General features: G+C 42.2%; 1 protein-coding gene and 1 long non-coding RNA gene across 8 annotated transcripts in view; one reads left to right on the top strand and one right to left on the bottom strand.

The window, feature by feature from the left end:
* The window catches only part of TMEM225B (transmembrane protein 225B), a 29,447-nt gene extending 20,409 nt beyond the window's left edge, over positions 1 to 9,038 (top strand). For 5 of the 7 annotated variants that reach the window (XM_047837820.1, XM_047837821.1, XM_047837817.1 and 2 more), the window contains 4 exons: positions 1,229 to 1,445; positions 1,864 to 2,006; positions 2,262 to 2,399; positions 8,682 to 9,038. In XM_047837820.1, the coding sequence (XP_047693776.1) occupies positions 1,229 to 1,445; positions 1,864 to 2,006; positions 2,262 to 2,399; positions 8,682 to 8,854 (671 nt within the window). In that variant the 3' untranslated portion in view covers positions 8,855 to 9,038. The remainder of the gene's footprint in view (positions 1 to 1,228; positions 1,446 to 1,863; positions 2,007 to 2,261; positions 2,400 to 8,681) is intronic. The other 2 variants (XM_047837819.1, XM_047837823.1) reach the window with 2 other exon arrangements.
* On the bottom strand, positions 1,424 to 19,385 carry LOC125154098 (uncharacterized). The gene is made up of 4 exons (XR_007147668.1): positions 19,286 to 19,385; positions 15,615 to 15,757; positions 9,962 to 10,043; positions 1,424 to 1,538 (listed from the first exon to the last, which is right to left on the bottom strand). It is a non-coding gene; the product is annotated as an uncharacterized LOC125154098 (long non-coding RNA).
* Positions 19,386 to 19,398: the final 13 nt, after the last annotated feature.

Genomic DNA, 19,398 nt, shown 5'->3' on the forward strand with positions numbered 1-19,398 from the left:
TTGCGGGGTAGGGCTGGCTCCATCTAGGATGGAGGGGCGGGGGTCCTGCCCTACTCTGTGAAGCTGGATTTCAGCCTCACTTCCAAACGCCCGTCTGACTGTGGGTGGCTGCTCTACAGAAAATGTTCTCAGGCCTGAGGACATTTCAAAGGGAATGCACAGAAATACGAGCTCAGTGGACTGTGGATGCACTTGAGGCTGTGTTTTTATAAGGGGCTTGAGAGGGTCAGGGGGATGTCTGTCTTGGAAAGGAGGTGAACCTGGGGGATATAGGGGTTCTTTCCTGATAACAGAAGAGGAGAAGCCTCTTTGGGGGAAGATGGGCCACACTATGTGAGCTCCTTGACCTGGAGTTGCTCAGCCTCGGTACTACTGACACTTTGGCTGGAAAATCTTTGTTGCGGGGCTCTCCTGTTGTTTGCAGGACAGTTAGTAGCACCCCTGCCCTCTACGGCCCACTTGATGCCAGTAGCACCCCCTACCCTCAGTTGTGACAACCAACTTACCTCTTAGCATTGCCAAATATCCCCGGGGTGAGGAGGTGCAAACCTGCCTCCAGTTGAAAACCATTGGTTTAGCCCAAGAGTAGATTCTAGAAGTTTAGCGATACCTTTGTCTTAGGAGTTTAGTGATATGTTTGTCTTTTTGTCCCACCCCCAGCTGTCCATCTCTGCATGCTTAGAAGGCTATAAAAACTCATCTTAATGGCAGCTCTTTCTGCCCATGGGTCCTGTCCCCGTGCTTTAATAAAATCATCTTTTTTTGCACCCCCCCCCAAAGAAACCCTAAAAACCTCATTTTAACATGGGTCTGAATCATGCCAATAATAGGGGAATAAATCACCCTGTCATCAAGTCCCTTGCTCTGCTATTTTGGATCTATTTCATGACTTGTGTTAACTGGGATAATTAAATAAGCATTCCCCACAGAGTTCAGAACATCTCAACCTCACAGGTTCTGATTTTCCACTAGCCACTTATTTCAGTGTGACCAGTATTGATGGAGTTCTTCACATTTCCACATGCAACTTGTATCATTTATGTTGCTTACTAAAATGACTGTTTGTCCATCTAATTTTTTTTCCCCATACACTTCCATGTCACGGGGAACAAAATGTTGGAACCAGAGCATTCATTGTTGGGGGCAAAGTGGAGGGGTCAGAGCTGGGGTCCCAGGCCATGCTGTGGGACTGAGGGTGGTAAGCTGGTGGGGGGGCTTCTCTTTGCAGGCTCTGCGGGGCTCTGTCCCTTGTCACGGGTCAGGTGTCCAGCTGCAGCCCAGCCTCCCCTCCCCCACAGTGTACATCATTCTCGGCCGCGTTTTCCTGCTGTCCGCGGTTGTCCTGTCTTTCCTCACCACCTTCATCCTGGTGTCCTTTGCATCTCAGCTGTTTCCGAGGACCCGGAAGCACAATTTGGTGTCAGCCTTCATCAGCTTCCTCACAGGTGTGGAACAGGCAGGCAAGCCTTGTTGTCAGGCAGGCCTCAGCCTTGGGAAGGGGCTGGGGAGGGGCCCAAAGGCAGGGAGATGGTTGGTCTCTGTGGTGTCAGGGGAGAGAATTTTTAGGGACCCTCTCACCTGTGGCCTTCTCTGAGGCAGGCTTCCCCCCCACCCCGGATCACAGTCCCTCTCTCTGAGGCTGCACAGCACCCTGTACTTCCAGCTAGCTCCACCCTCACTATGTTGGCTTGGGGTCATTTGTCTGGGGGTCTTTTTACCATAATCTCTATCCCAGTGACTTTCATAGAATCTGACACAGAATGATAATACACAAGTGAAATATGTGAGTGAAATATAAGTGTTTGTTGGATGAATGGATGGAAGACACCATCTCTGCCCTTTGGAACCTTTTGACTTTAAAAGGCTGGCCAAGGCCCTACCCTGGGAGGCTCCCATCACATGGAGGAGGTGGAACGCTCACAGTGGGAAAATCAGGTTGAATTGCACCCAAAGCATCACACCCAGAGGGCCCCGTCTGGAGTCAGCCAATGGCACAGGCACAGAGGGTACCCGGGAAAGGGATTTCTGGTTATGGGGCCTCTGGGAGGTGAGGCACATGGGCTTTGAAATGTGTTGGGAAGGAGGGCAAGACAGGCATGTGGGGTAGAGGTTATTGACTCTGAGAGGGCACAGGTGTGGGCTGGAGAAAGAAGCCTCCATGTAGGAACCATACAGGCTGTAAGCCATGTGACTCTGTCTGATTAAGAGCAAAGGTGGGAACCATGTGAGGAGATCAAGAGTGCTTCCCTATGACCCTGCAGGGGCCAGTGCCTTCCTGGCCTTGTTGCTGCATGCCCTGGAGATCCAGAATCTGAGGATGAAGCCCAGCCCCCCCAAGTTCTCGGTGCAGTGGCCTTACTACGTTCTGGGCTTTGCCATCCTTCTGTTCATAGTGGCTGGTGAGTGTCCTGGGGCTGGTGCCCTTCTCCCTGCCCTCTGTCTGGATTCAGAAGCCATGGACACTCTAGAGCAAAACTGTCCAAAACTGTGGTCACTAGCTACTTGTGGCCATTTCATTACTTAAAATGAAATAAATAGAAATTCAGTTTCTCGGTCATGCTAGCCACATTTCAGATGTTCAGTAACCACATTATTATGTGTCTAGTGGCTGCCATATTGAATGGTGCAGATGCAGATATTTCCATCGTTGCAGAAAGTTCTACTCATCAGCACTGCTCTAGAGCCTCAGCCCTATATCCCATCTTCCTCCTCTTTGACTTTGGAACCAACCTCCAGATCTCATATTCCGTCTTACTCTGTCCTGGCTCCTAAGGGTTTCTATGCCTATCTCTATCTCTATCTCGGAATCTACAATCTTATTCACCTCAGTCTCGCTTTACTCTCTTATTTTATATACCATCACCGTCTAAGTCTCAATCCTATTTAATTTTGTCCTTTTTCCTAATCTTCTTCCTACTATATTAATCTGACCCATGACATAATCTGTGTTAACTTGATTTTATTATACACTGAATATATAAAAACATTTATAATATATAAGAGGTAATTAAAAATAAACTGTGCACCCATTTCCACCATATAGTTTAAGAACTAGCCATATTTTCATGGAATCCATTGTTTGTAAGTTACACCTTTATTTTATTTACCACTGAAAGAGAAAAAAGGATGCTAGGAATAATTCTAAGGTGGTATAACTTGTAAGGCACATCGTTATTTCAGAGATGTTAAGTGAAGAAAATTGGCTTGTCTGCATTAATGAAATATGTTAGAATATTAAGAATCTTTGAAGTCCTGCCCCCTCAACCATGTGGCTCTTCCTGATCTTGTCCTCCTCTCTCCCCTTGGGAACCAATTATTCTGCAATTTATGATAATCATATTACTACACACATATATATCCTTAATATATTACTTAGTCTTACATGTTTTAAAACTTTGTATAATCATACTATATTTATTTTTCTGGAACTTGTTATGTTTGATCAACATTGTAACCTCCATGGTAATATGAGGAACTCTTAAGGTTCATTCATTTTTACCATCTTAAGTATTTAACTGTATAACTAAGCTTGCCTGTAGAAGGAATATGGTATTTCTCTGTGGGAGAATTTTAAGCTCACGATTCAGTTTCTTAAATGACTATAGGACTATTTAGGTATTTTATTTCCTTTTGAGTTAGTTTCAGTAATTTATATATGTCTATAAGCTTATACATTTTGTTTAAAATTTGAAATTTATTGGCATAAGTTTATTCAAAATGTTTTCTTTTTTAACTCTTTATTTTGTGATGCACCTGTAGTGATGTGCTTCTTTTTTCATACCTAATTTTCTCTTTTTTCATTGCCAATTTTGTCAGAGGTTTACCATATTTTTAGTCTTTTCAAAGAACCAGGTTTAAGCTTTCTTGAACCTTCATATTTTATGTTTGTTTTCTATTGAATTAATTTTTACTTCTTATTTTGAACTTCCTTCCCTACTTCTTTTTTGCATTTATTCTGCTATTCCGTTTCCAGCTTCTTAAATCACGATCTAAACTCATGGCTTACTTCTTCTTTTCTAAGTAGACAATTAAAGCTCTAATTTCCCTGTAAGAATTGCTTTATTTGAATCTCCCATTTTCATATGTAATATTTTATGTTATTGTTCTATTTCAAACATTTTCCAGTTCCCCTTATGATATTTTGGATCCATGAAATATTTTATTTTTTTTTTCAACGTTTATTTATTTTTGGGACAGAGAGAGACAGAGCATGAACGGGGGAGGGGCAGAGAGAGAGGGAGACACAGAATCGGAAACAGGCTCCAGGCTCTGAGCCATCAGCCCAGAGCCCGACGCGGGGCTCGAACTCACGGACCGCGAGATCATGACCTGGCTGAAGTCGGACGCTTAACCGACTGTGCCACCCAGGCGCCCCATCCATGAAATATTTTAAAATATACTTTTAAATTTCTAAGCATATAATTTTTTACTGTATCTTGTGTTAATGATTTTAACTTAATTTCAATTTGATGAGAGATCATGGTCTGTATAATCCTAATGTGTTCAGATTTATTGAGACATGTTTTATAGTCTAGTTTGAGGTCCACTTTCATGTTTTATGTTGAATACAACTTTTCATTTATAAACATTAGATCAAGCTTGTTTATTATATTGTTCAAATCTTGATTTAGAATTGTTCTGTTTTACTGGTGAATTGAACTTTTATTTAATCATTATGCCATGATCTTTTTTATTTCTAGAAATCCCTTTTGTTAAAGTCTGTTTTATCTGATATTACTCTAGCTATTTCTACATTCTTTAGGTTAGTATTTGCCTGTTATATATCTTTTTGATCTTTTACTTATATGTAACACATAGCTTATGATTGTATTTTTTCATCTAGTCTTACAATCTTTGTTTTTTTAAATGTTTATTTATTTTTGAGAGAGAGAGAGAGAATGAGAATGAGAATACAAGCGGGGGAGGGGCAGAGAGAAGGGAGACACAGAAGCCAAAGCAGGCTCCAGGCTCTGAGCTCTCAGTACAGAGCCTGACTCAGGGCTCAGTCTCACGAACTGTGAGATGATGACCTGAGCCAAAGTCGGGCACTTAATCCACGGAGTCACCTAGGCTCCCCCTACACTCTTTGTCTTTTAACTGGAACATTTATTATTGACTGACATTTATTGTGACTACTGATACATTTGATCCTTTTTTTTGAAGTTTATTTTATTTACTTTGAGAGAGAGAGAGTGAGAGTGGGAGAGGGGCAGAGAGAGAGGAAGACCGAGAATCCCAAGCAGGCTCCACACTGCCAGTGCAGATCCCAACGTGGGGCTCGATCTCAAGAACTGTGAGATTATGACCTCAGCCAATATCAAGAGTTGGACACCTGATTTACTGAGCCACCCAGGTGCCCCATATTTGTATTTTTTCTACCACCTTACCTCGTGCTTTCAATTTTTTCTGCTCCCCAGTCCCACCTCTCTTGCCTTGCTTCTAATTGATTGACTTTTATCTATACATTTCTCATTATATCCTCCCCCTCTTTAGTTTGGAAGTTATGGAATCTATTTGTATTCTTGTAGTAGTTACTCTTGACATTTTAATACGTTTACTTAACAAAGTTGGAAGTTCATCAACACATTTATTTTCTTCATAATTAATACAAGGTACTTCCCTCCTAATTTATATGCTATTTTGCACAATGTTTTAGTTTCTTCTGTTTTCTTTTAGTTCTATATATTTGACAGTATTGTTACTTTATGCATTTAATATTTATTTGTTTAAATTTACCCACATATTTATCAGTTTAGATGCTCATCAAATCTCAGACCTTCTGTCTAAGGACCCTCTGTCCTTCTGCCTGAAATACATCCTTTATAATGTGTTTTAGTGAGGTTCAGTTAGAGATACACTTTCTCTCATATTTTGTTTGTATGAAATTATCTTCCTTTCATTTTTGTTTACTAAAATTAATTTTGCCATACTTACATTTTTTTAGATAGTATTTTTTTAAGTTTATTTATTTATTTTGAGAGAGAGAGAGAGAGAGAGAATATCCCACTCTCAAACTCACGAACTGCGAAATCATGACCTGAGCCCAAATCAAGATGCTTAATCAACTGAGCCACCCAGGCAGCCTGCTGTACTTACATTTATTTTTTTATTTTTAACGTTTATTTATTTTATTTATTTATTTAAAAAAAAATTTTTTTTTTCAACGTTTTTTATTTATTTTTGGGACAGAGAGAGACAGAGCATGAACGGGGGAGGGGCAGAGAGAGAGGGAGACACAGAATCGGAAACAGGCTCCAGGCTCTGAGCCATCAGCCCAGAGCCGGACGCGGGGCTGGAACTCACGGACCGCGAGATCGTGACCTGGCTGAAGTCGGACGCTTAACTGACTGCGCCACCCAGGCGCCCCATAACGTTTATTTATTTTTTGAGACAGAGACAGAGCATGAATGGGGGAGGGTCACAGAGAGGGAGACACAGAATCTGAAACAGGCTCCAGGCTCTGAGCTGTCAGCACAGAGCCCGACGCGGGGCTCGAACCCACGGACTGTGAGATCATGACCTGAGCTGAAGTCGGAGGCTCAACCGACTGAGCCTCCCAGGCGCCCCTGTACTTACATTTTTAAGTTGACAGTATTCTCACAGCATTCAAGATATTCTGTTATTACTTTACCACTTCCATTGTTGTTGTTAAGCTGACTCTGTAAAAATATCATTCTTTTGGGACACTTGGGTGGCTCAGTCGGTTGAGTGTCAGACTTTGGCTCAGGTCATGATCTCGAGGTTCGTGAGTTCGAGCCCCGCATCAGGCTGTCTGCTGTCAGTGCAGAGTATGCTCGGATCCTGTGTCTCCCTCTCTCTCTGCCCTTCCCCCACTCTCTCGCGTGCTCTCTCTCTGTCAAAAATAAATAAACATTTAAACAGTATATCATTAAAAAAAATTTTAATGTTTGTTTATTTTTGAGAGAGAGAGACAGAGCACAAGCTGGGGAAGGGCAGAGAGAGAGGAAGACACAGAATTTGAAGCGGGCTCCAGGCCCCACACCGTTAGCACAGAGCGTGGGGCTCGAACTCATGAACTGTGAGATCATGACCTGAGCCGAAGTCAGAAGCTCAACTGACTGAGCCACCCAGGCACCCCTATATCATTCTTTTTGAGGCACTCTTTGTTTTCTGTAAGGCTTTCTTGGGCATTTTGCAGAGTGTAGATATTTGTGTTATGATTTGTGGTGTGAACTGAGTCTGAGGAGTAATGTCTTTCAGAATTTCTCAAATATTTTTATCTTCTTTCTATATTCTTTCCCTCTTTTCCAGGAAGACGTATGTTAGACTTTGTTACTGTGTCCTGCGTGTGTGTCTCTCTCTCTTGCTTTCCATTTCTTTGCTTCCCCCCCCCCCCCCCCTTCTATCTCTTTGTCTTTCTGGGCTGTATTCTGAATAACTTATATAGATGTATCTTCAATTTAATCCATTCATTTTTTAGCTGTGTCTGATCTGCTATTTAACTTATCCATTAATTATTTTAGTCAATCTGTTTTTATAACCAGAAGTTATATTTTTCCTTAATGCTTGTTATTTTTTATACTCTTTTCTCTACTTATATTTTTAATCTATAAGTATATTTTTATTATACATGTTAAACATACTTTACATTCTGTGTCTTATAAGTTTAACAACTGAAATACAAGTCTCTGTCTGTTGGCTGGTGCTTTTGCAGGCTTTTGCTTATAGCATCTTATTTCTCGGTACAGTTGTGATTTTTGACTGTGAATTATTTTCCTTGAAAAAAAATATTTTTTGGTGGAAATCCTTTGAAGCCTGTATATAAAGTATTTTCTCAAAAAGGGATCTGCATTTGTTTCTGCTTGGTGCTTATATGCACAACTAGCCTAGAATCACATAGGTATTTGTGTAGTTGCAGATCCATATAACAGCTAGCCTCTGTTTATGAGTTCTTAGTCAATCTTGGTAACTTCAAAGTTCTAGCTTTGTAGACCCTTGTTAGATTCATCTTGAGTAGGCCCTGGGCTTTTCCTCTCATTTTCTGTGCCCCAAAAGGCCCACAGAATGGAAACTCAGGGTCACCGGAGTTGAGTGTATGTCTCCAAGGTGAAGGCTAATTGTGTGCTTGCTTAACTCTCTAGGTTCCTGTTTTCACTAGGGTTTTGTTTCTAAGAATGCCTTACTCTGATTCCAGTTTGCTGATATATTTACAAATTAGTTTTTGAAGAAAAATCTTATTTAGAATTTTTGTCGTTTTTAGTGGGAGGGTATGTAGTTTGCTATATTGCTGAAAATAGAAGTTGTCCTTTATCTGAGTCTTAACCTTAATACAGCATTTACTGTTCACTCAAGATACCTCTATTTGTTTTATGACATCAATTCTCTTCTTCCGTTTTACTTTACTGAGGGTCTCGAGTTGCATCAAAAAGCCTGGGTTTTATGTCTTAAACCTCTTTTTCTTGCCTATTAATAGTTAGACAGTTGCTAAGATGCCTTCCAACACTGGCTGTGGTTCTGTGAGTTTATCCATCTATTTGTATGCCTTGTCTTGTGATGGGTCCTGTTTTCCCATCTCTCTCTGTAATTCTCTACATCAGAGGGGAGAACTAGGGAAGGTGGGTGCAGACTGGAAGGGGTCACACATTAAGGGAGGGAGTGCCTGACCTCTAGGGCACGGAGAGCTTGACTCAACTCTGACCTGAACTTTCGCTGTCACCCAGGTGCCATCTGCCTCTTTCAAGAAGCAGCCTGCCTTCGCTGCCGTTTGTTGCCCAATTCCCAGAGTATCCAGGAGACCCAAGGGGTCATACACCTGGAGAATATGGAGAGTCTGGGAGGAGACCTGAGCTCAATACAAAAGGAGACACTGCTGAAGGAAGAAACAATTATCTAGTCCAAGAGAGCGTCCTCCGCCATCGGCAGCTGTGTGAGTGCGTGTGTGGAGGCATAAGCGGCAGCCAGTTTCTGCTGCTTTTGGTGAGCTTCCTGAGTGTCAGATCCATGTTTCACTTCCCCACACTCACAGTGATTCTGTCTTGCTTGTATTTGCAATTCGTTAAAAAAATTTTTTGAATTTTTCTGAGTTTCCTGAGTGGTTTTTTTTGGGGGGTGGGGTGGGGAGGCAAGTGTTTTCAATAAAAGGACTACTGTCTTTTAATCCATACCAGCTTAGAGGACAGGAAGGGAGGAAGGAATATTACAAAATGGTCAAGTGAAGTCAGCTTTTGTAAAACAAAAACAAAACAACAAAAGCAAAAACAACAGAAGGTGTTTGAGTTAGTGACATTAATAAGAAAAAAGTGATGTCCCCAGACAAAGATGGGACTCAGTGCAGGAAACTTCCTAAGTCTGTGTTAGAGGGAAGGGTTGGGAGTGGTTAAAGGGTGAACGCTTCTCAGGATTGAGCTCCCAGATCTGGAAGTCTGAGCCTAATGGGTCTGTGCTCTGGAGGAAGCACAGGCAAGTTAGCCAACCAATGTATGGGTGTTGCCTCCTCTCACTAGAGCCGGAGACCTCCTGAGGGCATCTCTAACGTGTCCCCTTCACGGTCCTCCTGGTGCTTACAGAATGGGGAGCTCTTAGCTCCCTGGTGTAGCTGGTAGGTACAAATGCCTTAGGACAATGAAGGGGATAGAACAGTGATCCAAGTCCTCTGCTGGCTTCATACCCATTTTTCATCTGAACAGTACCAATCAGCAACGCCTTCCCACTTTGCTCTCTAAAGAACACAGATATGGGAAAAGCTCTTGCAACTTAAGCAGTGCAACTTCAGAAACAAGTATGGGGAGCCGTGTATCTGGAGGGGCATGTGGTGGGCAAGGCTAGAGTCAAGTGGGTTTTGCTGTGACTGTTAGCCAATGGCCTGTAAAGGTGGACCTTGTGCCATGCACCACAGGGGCTAGTTCCTGTTCTCCAGAGGCTCACACCCCAGCAGAGAAGCCAAGAAATATACACCAGAAAAATAGCCACTTAATGTTTTAGATTATTTTTAGTTTCTTACCACATTTCTCTCCAAAAGGTATCTTGAGAGTTTCTTGCAGGGATATGGTGACAGCCTAGTTCTAGTCTGCCCACTTTTCCTCCTAGAAAACAACCCAAAAACCCATACAGGAACTATAATTATCAGTGAAACTAGGAACAGAGAAAACTTACAAACTTTAAAATATGTAATTGCAGCCCAAAGCACTAAGCCAGCAGAACCAGTATGGGAAGCTACAACTGGGAGACAGCATGGTGAGCAAGGGGGAGTGGGTCAGAGAATACACAGAGGCCCTAGTGGTGGCAAGCTAAAAAAGCCACTAGCAAATATGAACCTTCAGATTTCTGAGAAGGACCCACCTTGAGAGGAAATGGCTATGAATAGGATAGGGAAGCAACAGGGTGGGGCACATGTGGGGGGTGGGCAGAGAAGGCACAGAAAGTGCCTGGGAGTCTATCAAAGGAAATTTTTAAGGAAGCACCACTTTTTAAAAATTTATTTATTTATTTATTTGTTTGTTTATTTTTAACGTTTATTTATTATTGAGAGACTGCAAGACACAGAGAGTGAGCAGGGGAGGGGCAGAGACAGGGGTAGACACAGAATCTGAAGCAGTCTCCAGGCTCTGAGCTGTCAGCACAAAGCCTGATGCATGGCTCAAACTCACAAACTGTGAGATCATGATCCGAGCTGAAGTCAGAGGCTTAACTAACTGAGCCACCCAGGCACCCCAGGAAGAACCGCTTTTTAAAAAGAGAAAGCACCTGGGAAGGTGGATGACAGTGTCTCTTGGTAGTGTTGGAGAATGGAAGGAAGGAAAGAGAGTGTAGTATGATCCCTCTGAACCAAGTTAGGATGTAAGAATCCGAGGAATCTTGGCTACATAGGGAACTATATATTAAAGAAAGCATCCTTCCATGTAGCAGTGGAAGAGTCCTCACACTGAGAAGTGGGGAACACTTTGCTTCTCTGACTCCCCTTCCACAGGATACTCCTGCAAATAGCTGGCCCAGGAAAATCAAACTCATTCAAATAAAAGAGTGAAACAGCAACATCAATACAAAGGTATTATTATTTAAAAAAAAAAAAAAAGCACAAAGAAGGGGCACCTGGGTGGCTCAGTTGGGTAAGCATCCGACTTCAACTGTGATCTCACAGTTCGTGGGTTTGAGCCCTGTGTCGGGCTCTGTGCTGACAGCTCAGAGCCTGGAGCCTGCTTTGGATTCTGTGTCTCCCTTTCTCTCTGCCCCTCTCCTCCCCTCTCACTCTCAAAAATAAATAAACATTAAAAAAATTTTTTAAAGCAGAGAAGTAAAAGTCTGGATATGAAGAAAACTCACCAGAAGTGTTGCCACAAAGTAGAGGAAAATTATAACACAATATTCCAAGATAAATTTAAACATTTAATGAAACAATTGCAGCTAGGGGGAATCAGAATTATAGGAACTCAGAGAAGAACATTTTGAGAACAGAAGGTGAGAGACAGATAACAAGGGAATATTAGAGGAGAATGGAGAGAATTCAAGAAAGAACTGGAAAAGGGAAGGAAGACTAACTTAGAAGAAGCACCAGAGAGAGGAGATACTAGAACAGTAAGAGGCGTAAAGCATTAGGGTAGTAACAGTGAAGAAAATGAAATAAAGAAATGAAAAGGGTTAGCAAGAATGTGGAAGCAATGAAAGACAGATAAAGGAGATCCAAGATATGTAAAATTGGAGTCCCTGAGGAAAAACTGAAATAAAGGGATAAAACAAATATTTAAAATGAAAATTCAAGAAAATGTTTCTGAAGTAGATTTCCTTTCTATTGAAAAGTAGTAACAGTTACCTGGGACAACTGATACAAAATGATCAATTCCTTCCATGATGGGGCTGTGCTTTGTTGTTTTGTTTTTTATTGAAATACAGTTTTTCTGGAACAAAGTGTGGCCCCATCATGGAAGACCTGGAGAGTTTTTACTTCCTTTATCCACAAACACTGGCATACGATACAAAATGTGCAAAAATGTGAATCAGAGAAAAAAAATAACCAATAACCAATAGAAGCAGATGCCATGATTATCCAAACATTGGGGTTAGTGGACACAAACTTTTAAATAGCTATTATTAATAAGTTAAAGAAATTAGAAGGAGAAAAAGCACAGAATTTTCAAAAAACAGAGAAAACTCTACCGAGATGCCATTTCTCCCTATGAGATTTGCAAAAGTCAAAATTTTGAGACAACACATTGTTTTGGCTATGCTGTGGGGGTAGTGGGCACTGGCACATGATGTGGGTGGAATGACAAAAATGGCGTGATCCCTGCTGAGGGGAATCTTGCAATGTCTGCAAAGCTATGGAAGCATTACTGATGTGATTTGAAGTTTGGGTTTGATAGCGAACGGCCAGGAAAGAATTCTTAAAACTTTTTGGTGCAAATTATTTTATTATAGCACAGAGACAGGACCCAGGGGCAGAAAGAGCTGCACTGAGATTGTGAGGAGTGGCTGATTATATACTTTTTAATTAGTGGGGGTTAGGGACAGTTTAACTCTCTAAGGAATTTGGAAGCAAGGCTTTTGGGACCTTGAGGGGCTAGCTGCTGTTAAGATAAGGTTATTCTTGGGGCAGTTGGATGGCTCAGTTGGTTGAACATCTGTCTCTTGATAGGGGTTCAGGTTGTGATCTCAAGGTTGTGGGACTGAGCCCTGCAACACTCAGCGTGGAGCCTGTTTGGGATTCTCTCTCTGCCCCTCCTCCCCCTGCCCCCCACCTGGTCTCACGCACAAGTGCGCTCTCTCTCTAAGTAAATAAATAAATAAACATGAAAGAAAGATATGGTTACTCTTAGTCTTAAAAATTTTTTTTTAACGTTTATTTATTTTTGAGACAATGTGAGAGAGTGCAAGCAGGGGAGGGGCAGACAGAGGGAGACACAGAATCTGAGGCAGGCTCCAGGCTGTGAGCTGACAGCCCAGAACCCAACAGCGGGGCTGGAATTCACAAACCGTGAGATCATGACCTGAGCGGAAGTCAGACGCTTAACCGACTGAGACACTCAGGCACCCCGGTTGCTTACTCTTAGTCTTTAATAAGACATAAACATTAAGGCAATTAGGCAGCCATGAGTTCCTTGAGGAAGGTCACGTTCTGCGTGTCTCTGTTAACTTATCTGAGCTTCAAGCTGTAAGGAAATTTAATTTTGGCTACTTTCTCTTGCCTTTGTTCTCCTCATCAATTAGTGCTTTAACAATCTCAATTTCATGATTTATCTAACAGATAATACCTGTACACACACTGTTATGCCCAGAATTCGTGATCCCCAAAGACCACTAGGGAGCCAAGTCCGATGCAAAAGCAAAAGAGCCTTTATTCGAGCTAGCTCGAGCTCAATCCCCTACCTGCACCAACGCAGCGGTGAGATACCAGGGAGAGAGAGCGAGTTTCAAAAGGACAAAGGTTTTATTGGGGCCTAGGGGCAGTTGGTGAGGTAATGGCTATGGCCTCAGCCGATTGGCTGGGGAAGGGTCCTGGGGAAGGATCCGAGTCCTGTTAGGCAGGTGAGGGGGGGGGGTTACTCAAGGGGAGGAGGTGTGGTCAAGGTGAAGGACACAGAACAAGATGGAGTCGGCCAGCGTAGGCCCGCCCTTTCAACACTTAAAACTGACATTGGTTCAGGGTTATTAATTGCTGCATTTGTCACATCGAATGAGCAACTCAAATGTCCATTAGTAGGGGACATGTTAAATTCTGTTACATCCACACTAGCTTTAAAAAAATGAGGATGTCTATGTATAGACATGGAACATTTTCTAGGACATATTACATGATAAAAAAACAAGGCATCTAATGTAGTTCCTTTTGTGTAAGAAAGGGGGAGACGATAGGGAAAAATATACCAATATTAGTATTTGCAAACAAACTAATAAATCTTTAGAGATGGGGGTAGATTAGCGAATGGGCTGGGAGGAGTGGGCAGAGGTAGGAGCAATAATTCTGTGTAACTTATATGATTTTGACTCTCAAATCATGTAAACGTTTTACCTATTCAAAAATTCATATTAAGTCTTAAAGGATAAGTGGGGTAATATAAGTAAAATATCCCAAACTGTCCATACCAGCACTTTGAACCCCTTAACCTTCATTTCTATAGTTAATGCAAAACATCTCTCACATCGGCCATTTTGTCTTGCTAAAGATAGGCCAGATTTAATTCTACCCATTTTTTTTTTTTTTTTTTTTTAAATTAAAGAACTGGAGAGATGAAGTATTTACTCCAATGCCAGGCCTGACACCCCAGGTCCTCTGATGTTCATTCGGTACAGGTTTTTATTTTTTTATTTTTTAAATGTTCATTTCTGAGAGAGAGAGAGAGAGAGAGAGAGAGAGAGAGAGAGAATGAGAGGGGGAGGGGCAGCGAGGGGGACAGAGGATCCAAAGCAGGCTCTGCGCTGACAGTGGTGAGCCCCATGTGGGGCTCCAACTGAAGGGACCCTGAGATCATTGATGAGGTTTTACGGGGTGTTGGTGGAGTTTGTGGGGTCCAGAGCCGATGGCCAAGGAAGAATTCTTGAGACATCTTTAGTGCAAAAAAGGTGATTTTATTAAAGCACACGACAGGACCGGTGGGTAGAAGAGCTGCCTTGGGACCATGAGGAGAGACTGGTTATATATTATAGTGTTGGGGGAGGTAAAGTCCAGCGGAAGTTTCCAATGAGATTTTCATATGCTAAAGAAGACTCCCAGGACACTGTGGCCCAGGTATTGTCAAGCTAAGGTTGTTTTTCCCTCTAGCAAAGCATTAGCATTAAGATAGTAGGGAGTTCCTGGAGAAACATTTTACTCTGCCAGCCTCAAGTATTTGTAATGGGCTGCAGGTTATAAGGAAATTTAATTTTATCTGCCATTTCCTTTTGCCTTTGTTTCCCACGTCAATCATGACCTGAGCTGAAGTCAGAGGCTTGACTGACTGAACCACCCAGGCACCCAGTACAGGTTTTTAAATGTTTTATTTATTTATTTATTTTTATTAAAATTTTTTTTCAAGTTTATCTTAAAGTTTATTTATTTATTTAGAGCGCTCTCAGAACAGGGGCAGAGAGAGAATCCCAAGGAAGCTCAGCACTGTCAGTGCAGAGCCCAATATGGGGTTCAAACTTACGAACCATGAAAGCATGACCTGAGCAGAAGCCGGACACTTAACTGATTGAGCCACACAGGTACCCCTAAATGTTTGATTTTTAAGTAAATTCTACTGCCTCTTCTGTTTCCTTTCTGTGGTAATGACCTACCCCCCACCCCCCCACCCCCCCCACCCCCACCACACACACACACACACACACACCCTGCCCCACCATTTCTGTAGTTCACTTCACAGCCTCATTTCTTTGGTCTTTTGTCAGATAATTTCCTTCTTCTCTGCCTCTGCCCCTCTCTCTTTCTCCCTTCCTTCTTCTCTTTCCCCTTCTTTTCTCTCAGGCCCTCACAATGCTCTCAATTCATTCAGTACTATGTTCATTGCTAGGAAAAAATGCCTTCACTTGTTATGATGAACACTGGGTATCGTATGTAAGTGATGAATCACTAAATTCGATGCCTGAAACCAATATTACACTACACATTCGCTCACTAGAATTTAAATAAAAATTTGAAAGAAAGAAAGAAAGAAAGAAAAAATGCCATCATATTTACTCACCATCCCTGAAATCGGTCTTCTGTTTGACAATGCCATTTCCCTAGCAATCCCTTGGTTATATTCTGATCTCTCGGCCAGGAACATGAGGTTGGTTTCCTTTGTAGTTTTCAGACTAATGTTCTTAATTTTTCTTCAAAAATCTTCTGTTTAGATCATGGAAAAGAAGGGCCAGTGATGTAGATAAAAGCTCTTCCAAATATAAAAGATAATAATAAAACTTCAGTTATGAAAACAATTTGGCAGGTCCTGACACAGGATACAGATAGATTACAGAATAGGAGTGCGAACATAGAGACAACTTTATATAGGAAAAGACAGATCCTTCAATAAATGGTGTTGAGGAAAACTTCCTAGCCATTTGGAGTATGGAAGGCAAAAAGCAGAAGATTTTAAAAACAGGATGAATGAATTTGAAATATAAAACATATAATCTTTTGCAATGCATGAAGTTCATTAAGAAAGACAAATAGGAGGGGTGCCTGGATGGCTCAGTCTATTAAGCATATGACTCTTGATCTTGGCTCAGGTCATGATCTCAAGGTACCTGAGTTCGAGCTAAGCCTGGGGCTCTCTGCATTGTCAGTACAGAGCCTGCTTGGGATTCTCTCTCCCTGCCTCTGCTCCTCCCCTGCTCTCACACACGTGCATGCATGCTTTCTCTCAGAATACATAAATAAACTTAAAAAAAATTTTTTTAAATAAGAAAACTGGGAAAATATTTGCAAGACATTTGAAAAAGGACTAGGTTTCTTAATGTGCAAGAACCACATACATCAATAAGAAAGAGATAAATAACCTAACAAAAATAGAGGGAAGGATAAAAATAGCCAGTTCGCAGGAAAAGAAATACAAGTAACTAATGTAGGTAGAAATAATGATTGACTTCCCTTGTAATTAAGAAGTGAAAATAAAAATCGGGACACCATTTATTTCCCTTATCAGATTGGCAAAGATGGAAAGGTTTGATAACATCCATTGTTGATGAGATTGTGGGGAAACGAAACTTATTCCCCATCATCATTGGGAATGGAAATTGGTGCAGTATGTAAGGTAGGGTAATTCATTTGGCAACAGCCAACAAAATTCCACATGCATATAACTTTCAGACTCAGCAATTTCATGTATGGAAATTCACCCTAAGATTCATTTGCAAAAAGTGAAAGAGGAATGACATATAACAATGTTCATTCTAGATTTCTGGTCAAACCTAATGCTGGAAAAAACCTAAATGTCCACCAAGAGTCTTCAGAAGTCATGGCAAATCCATGCAATGAAACATTATGCAGCTGGTAAAAAGAGCTGAGTAGATCAATATATGTAGATAAGGAAAGATAAGTTATTTAGTGAATAAAAGCAAAGTGCAGAACAGAATATAGTATGGTTCTATTTATGGAACACAAAAAGGAAATGCATTAGTTTGGCTATAATATTTCTGGAAAAGTTCCTGAAACCTGCCTCATGGCCTCATCCTTGCCTCTGAGTCTTCAGTTTCTCCTCGTTGTTCTTGTTGGTTTCCATCCCTCCTTTCTGCTCAGCTTGTACTCATGGTCACTCAACGCAAACATCTCCCATCAGAACCCCCATCCTCTCATATGACAAACCCCAACATTACATTAATCCACCTGTTTGTTTTAAGCAAATTTGCCCCAGATGGCGCAAACAATTGTGGATTGATTCTGTCACTTGTTTTGTTTTTACCTTCACTTGGGTGTGCAGAGTTACTTGACAATCTTTCCATTCACCTTACAATTTTTTCTTACATCATTCCTCACAAGAGATCATTGTCCCTTGCATTCTAGCAGGTAATATCACTAAGGAAAGAGGCCAAGAATGAACTCCTTAGACACCTCTCTAGAGTAATTTTAAAACCATCTACTTCAGGGGGCAGCAAACTACAGGCTTTGTGTCAAATCTAGCACTGGCTGTCCGCTAAACATAGTTTTGACATTTTTACAGGATTGTAAAGATGAAGAATATGTGAAAATGTGTCCAGTAAAGCGTAGGGTAGTCACTTTCTGGTCTTTCATAGAAAAAGTTTGCTAAGCCCCAACCTAGACCATCACCCATGTTTCTTTTCTTCCCAATTAGCAGGAGCCCCTTTCTCCTCTCCACAGTTGCCCTGGAAACCTGTGATCTTATCCAATCTCCTCCTGCCTCTACCAGAATGCTCTCTTCCCTGTATCTTCTCCATGGCAAGCTGAAGAAATGTTTTTGATATCACTAGGAATAGCTCAATTTTCCCAGACAGATTGAGCCAATCAGCCAGTTTCATTTGGCCCTGAGTGATGAGGTTGTCTCCTATCTCTCAGAAGTGAGTGCATGTTAGTAGATGGAGGCTATCTGAAACTATTTCCAAGGTGGACTGAAAATGTAATTTGTAGTATAAAAGAATCTGAGATCCTGTGAGCTCAGTTGGACTTGGCCCTGGATGTGGTATAAGGTGTGGACCCAATATTATCTCTTTCCAGATGACCAGCCTGTTGTCTGCTTAAAAAAAATTTTTTTTTCAACGTTTTTATTTATTTTTGGGACAGAGAGAGACAGAGCACGAACGGGGGAGGGGCAGAGAGAGAGGGAGACACAGAATCGGAAACAGGCTCCAGGCTCCGAGCCATCAGCCCAGAGCCTGATGCGGGGCTCGAACTCACGGACCGCGAGATCGTGACCTGGCTGAAGTCGGACGCTTAACCGACTGCACCACCCAGGCGCCCCTGTTGTCTGCTTTTTAAATGTCCATTCTTCTTTTTATTTATTTATTTATTTATTTATTTATTTATTTATTTATTTATTGAGAGAGAGAGAGAGAGAGAGAGAGAGAGAGAGAGAACCCCAAGCAGGCTCCATACTGTCAGTGCAGAGCCCCATGTGGGACTGGGGCTTGATCTCACAAACTGTGAGATCATGACCTGAGTCAAAATCAAGAGCTGGCGATCAAACAACTGAGCCACCCAGGTGTCCCTAAATGTCCATTCTTATCCATATATATGGCCTTTATAATTTACTAAATTATTCCATCTTCTCTCTCGTCCTCCATATCCAATCAATCCTCAAACCTTGGCAACTTTACTTCCCCAATAAGTTTCCTATCTAATCACTCCTTGCAAGCTCTAGTCACCAACTGCCCCAGGTCTGCATCATCCTCTTTTTCCTGGACTGCCTTACTCAGCCTCGTTTTACCCAACAGTCAGTCCTCTCATTTTCCACTTCCCTCCTTTCTTGTTCAGTCTTTCTCCAAGGGTTCTCAGCAGCATCTTTCTAAAATCTGTCCCTTCCCGCCTTTAAACCTTTACACGGCTTCCCGTTGCCTTTAAATTGTTCTCCGAAACACCTGGTTTAACCACCTGCACTCGTGGCTAAGATGGTGTGGGAACGCCGGCAATCCCTCCACACTCGCTGGGCTCGTCGTGCTCCCTCTGCTGGGGACACTTACCTCACTTTTTGGTTCACCCTTCAAAACTGAGCTGAGGTGCCGGCTCCTCTGGCCAACTCCCTCCTCCCAACTACTCGGGTCGAGGCCCCTCTTCTGCGAACCTATAATATTCACTGCTTCCCTCCGTCTCCCTCTGCCCCTGCGACAAAGTACGCGAATATGCACGTGGTGACCGACGGGACTACAAAGCCCCTTGAGGGAGGCTTCGTGTCCGGTAGTATGTCTGGAGGGTCCTCCTCACCGAGAAAAAGCAGGTGCAATGGCACGGAGGCTCCTAAAGGCCTGACGGCTGCGAGCCTCCTAGGGACGAGTCAGTCCGGGCGCGCGTTCAGGCACTGCCCCAGTGGACCAGCA

Source organism: Prionailurus viverrinus, chromosome E3 (genome assembly GCF_022837055.1).
Source record: "Prionailurus viverrinus isolate Anna chromosome E3, UM_Priviv_1.0, whole genome shotgun sequence".
In the NCBI taxonomy this organism is placed as follows: Eukaryota; Metazoa; Chordata; class Mammalia; order Carnivora; family Felidae; genus Prionailurus; species Prionailurus viverrinus.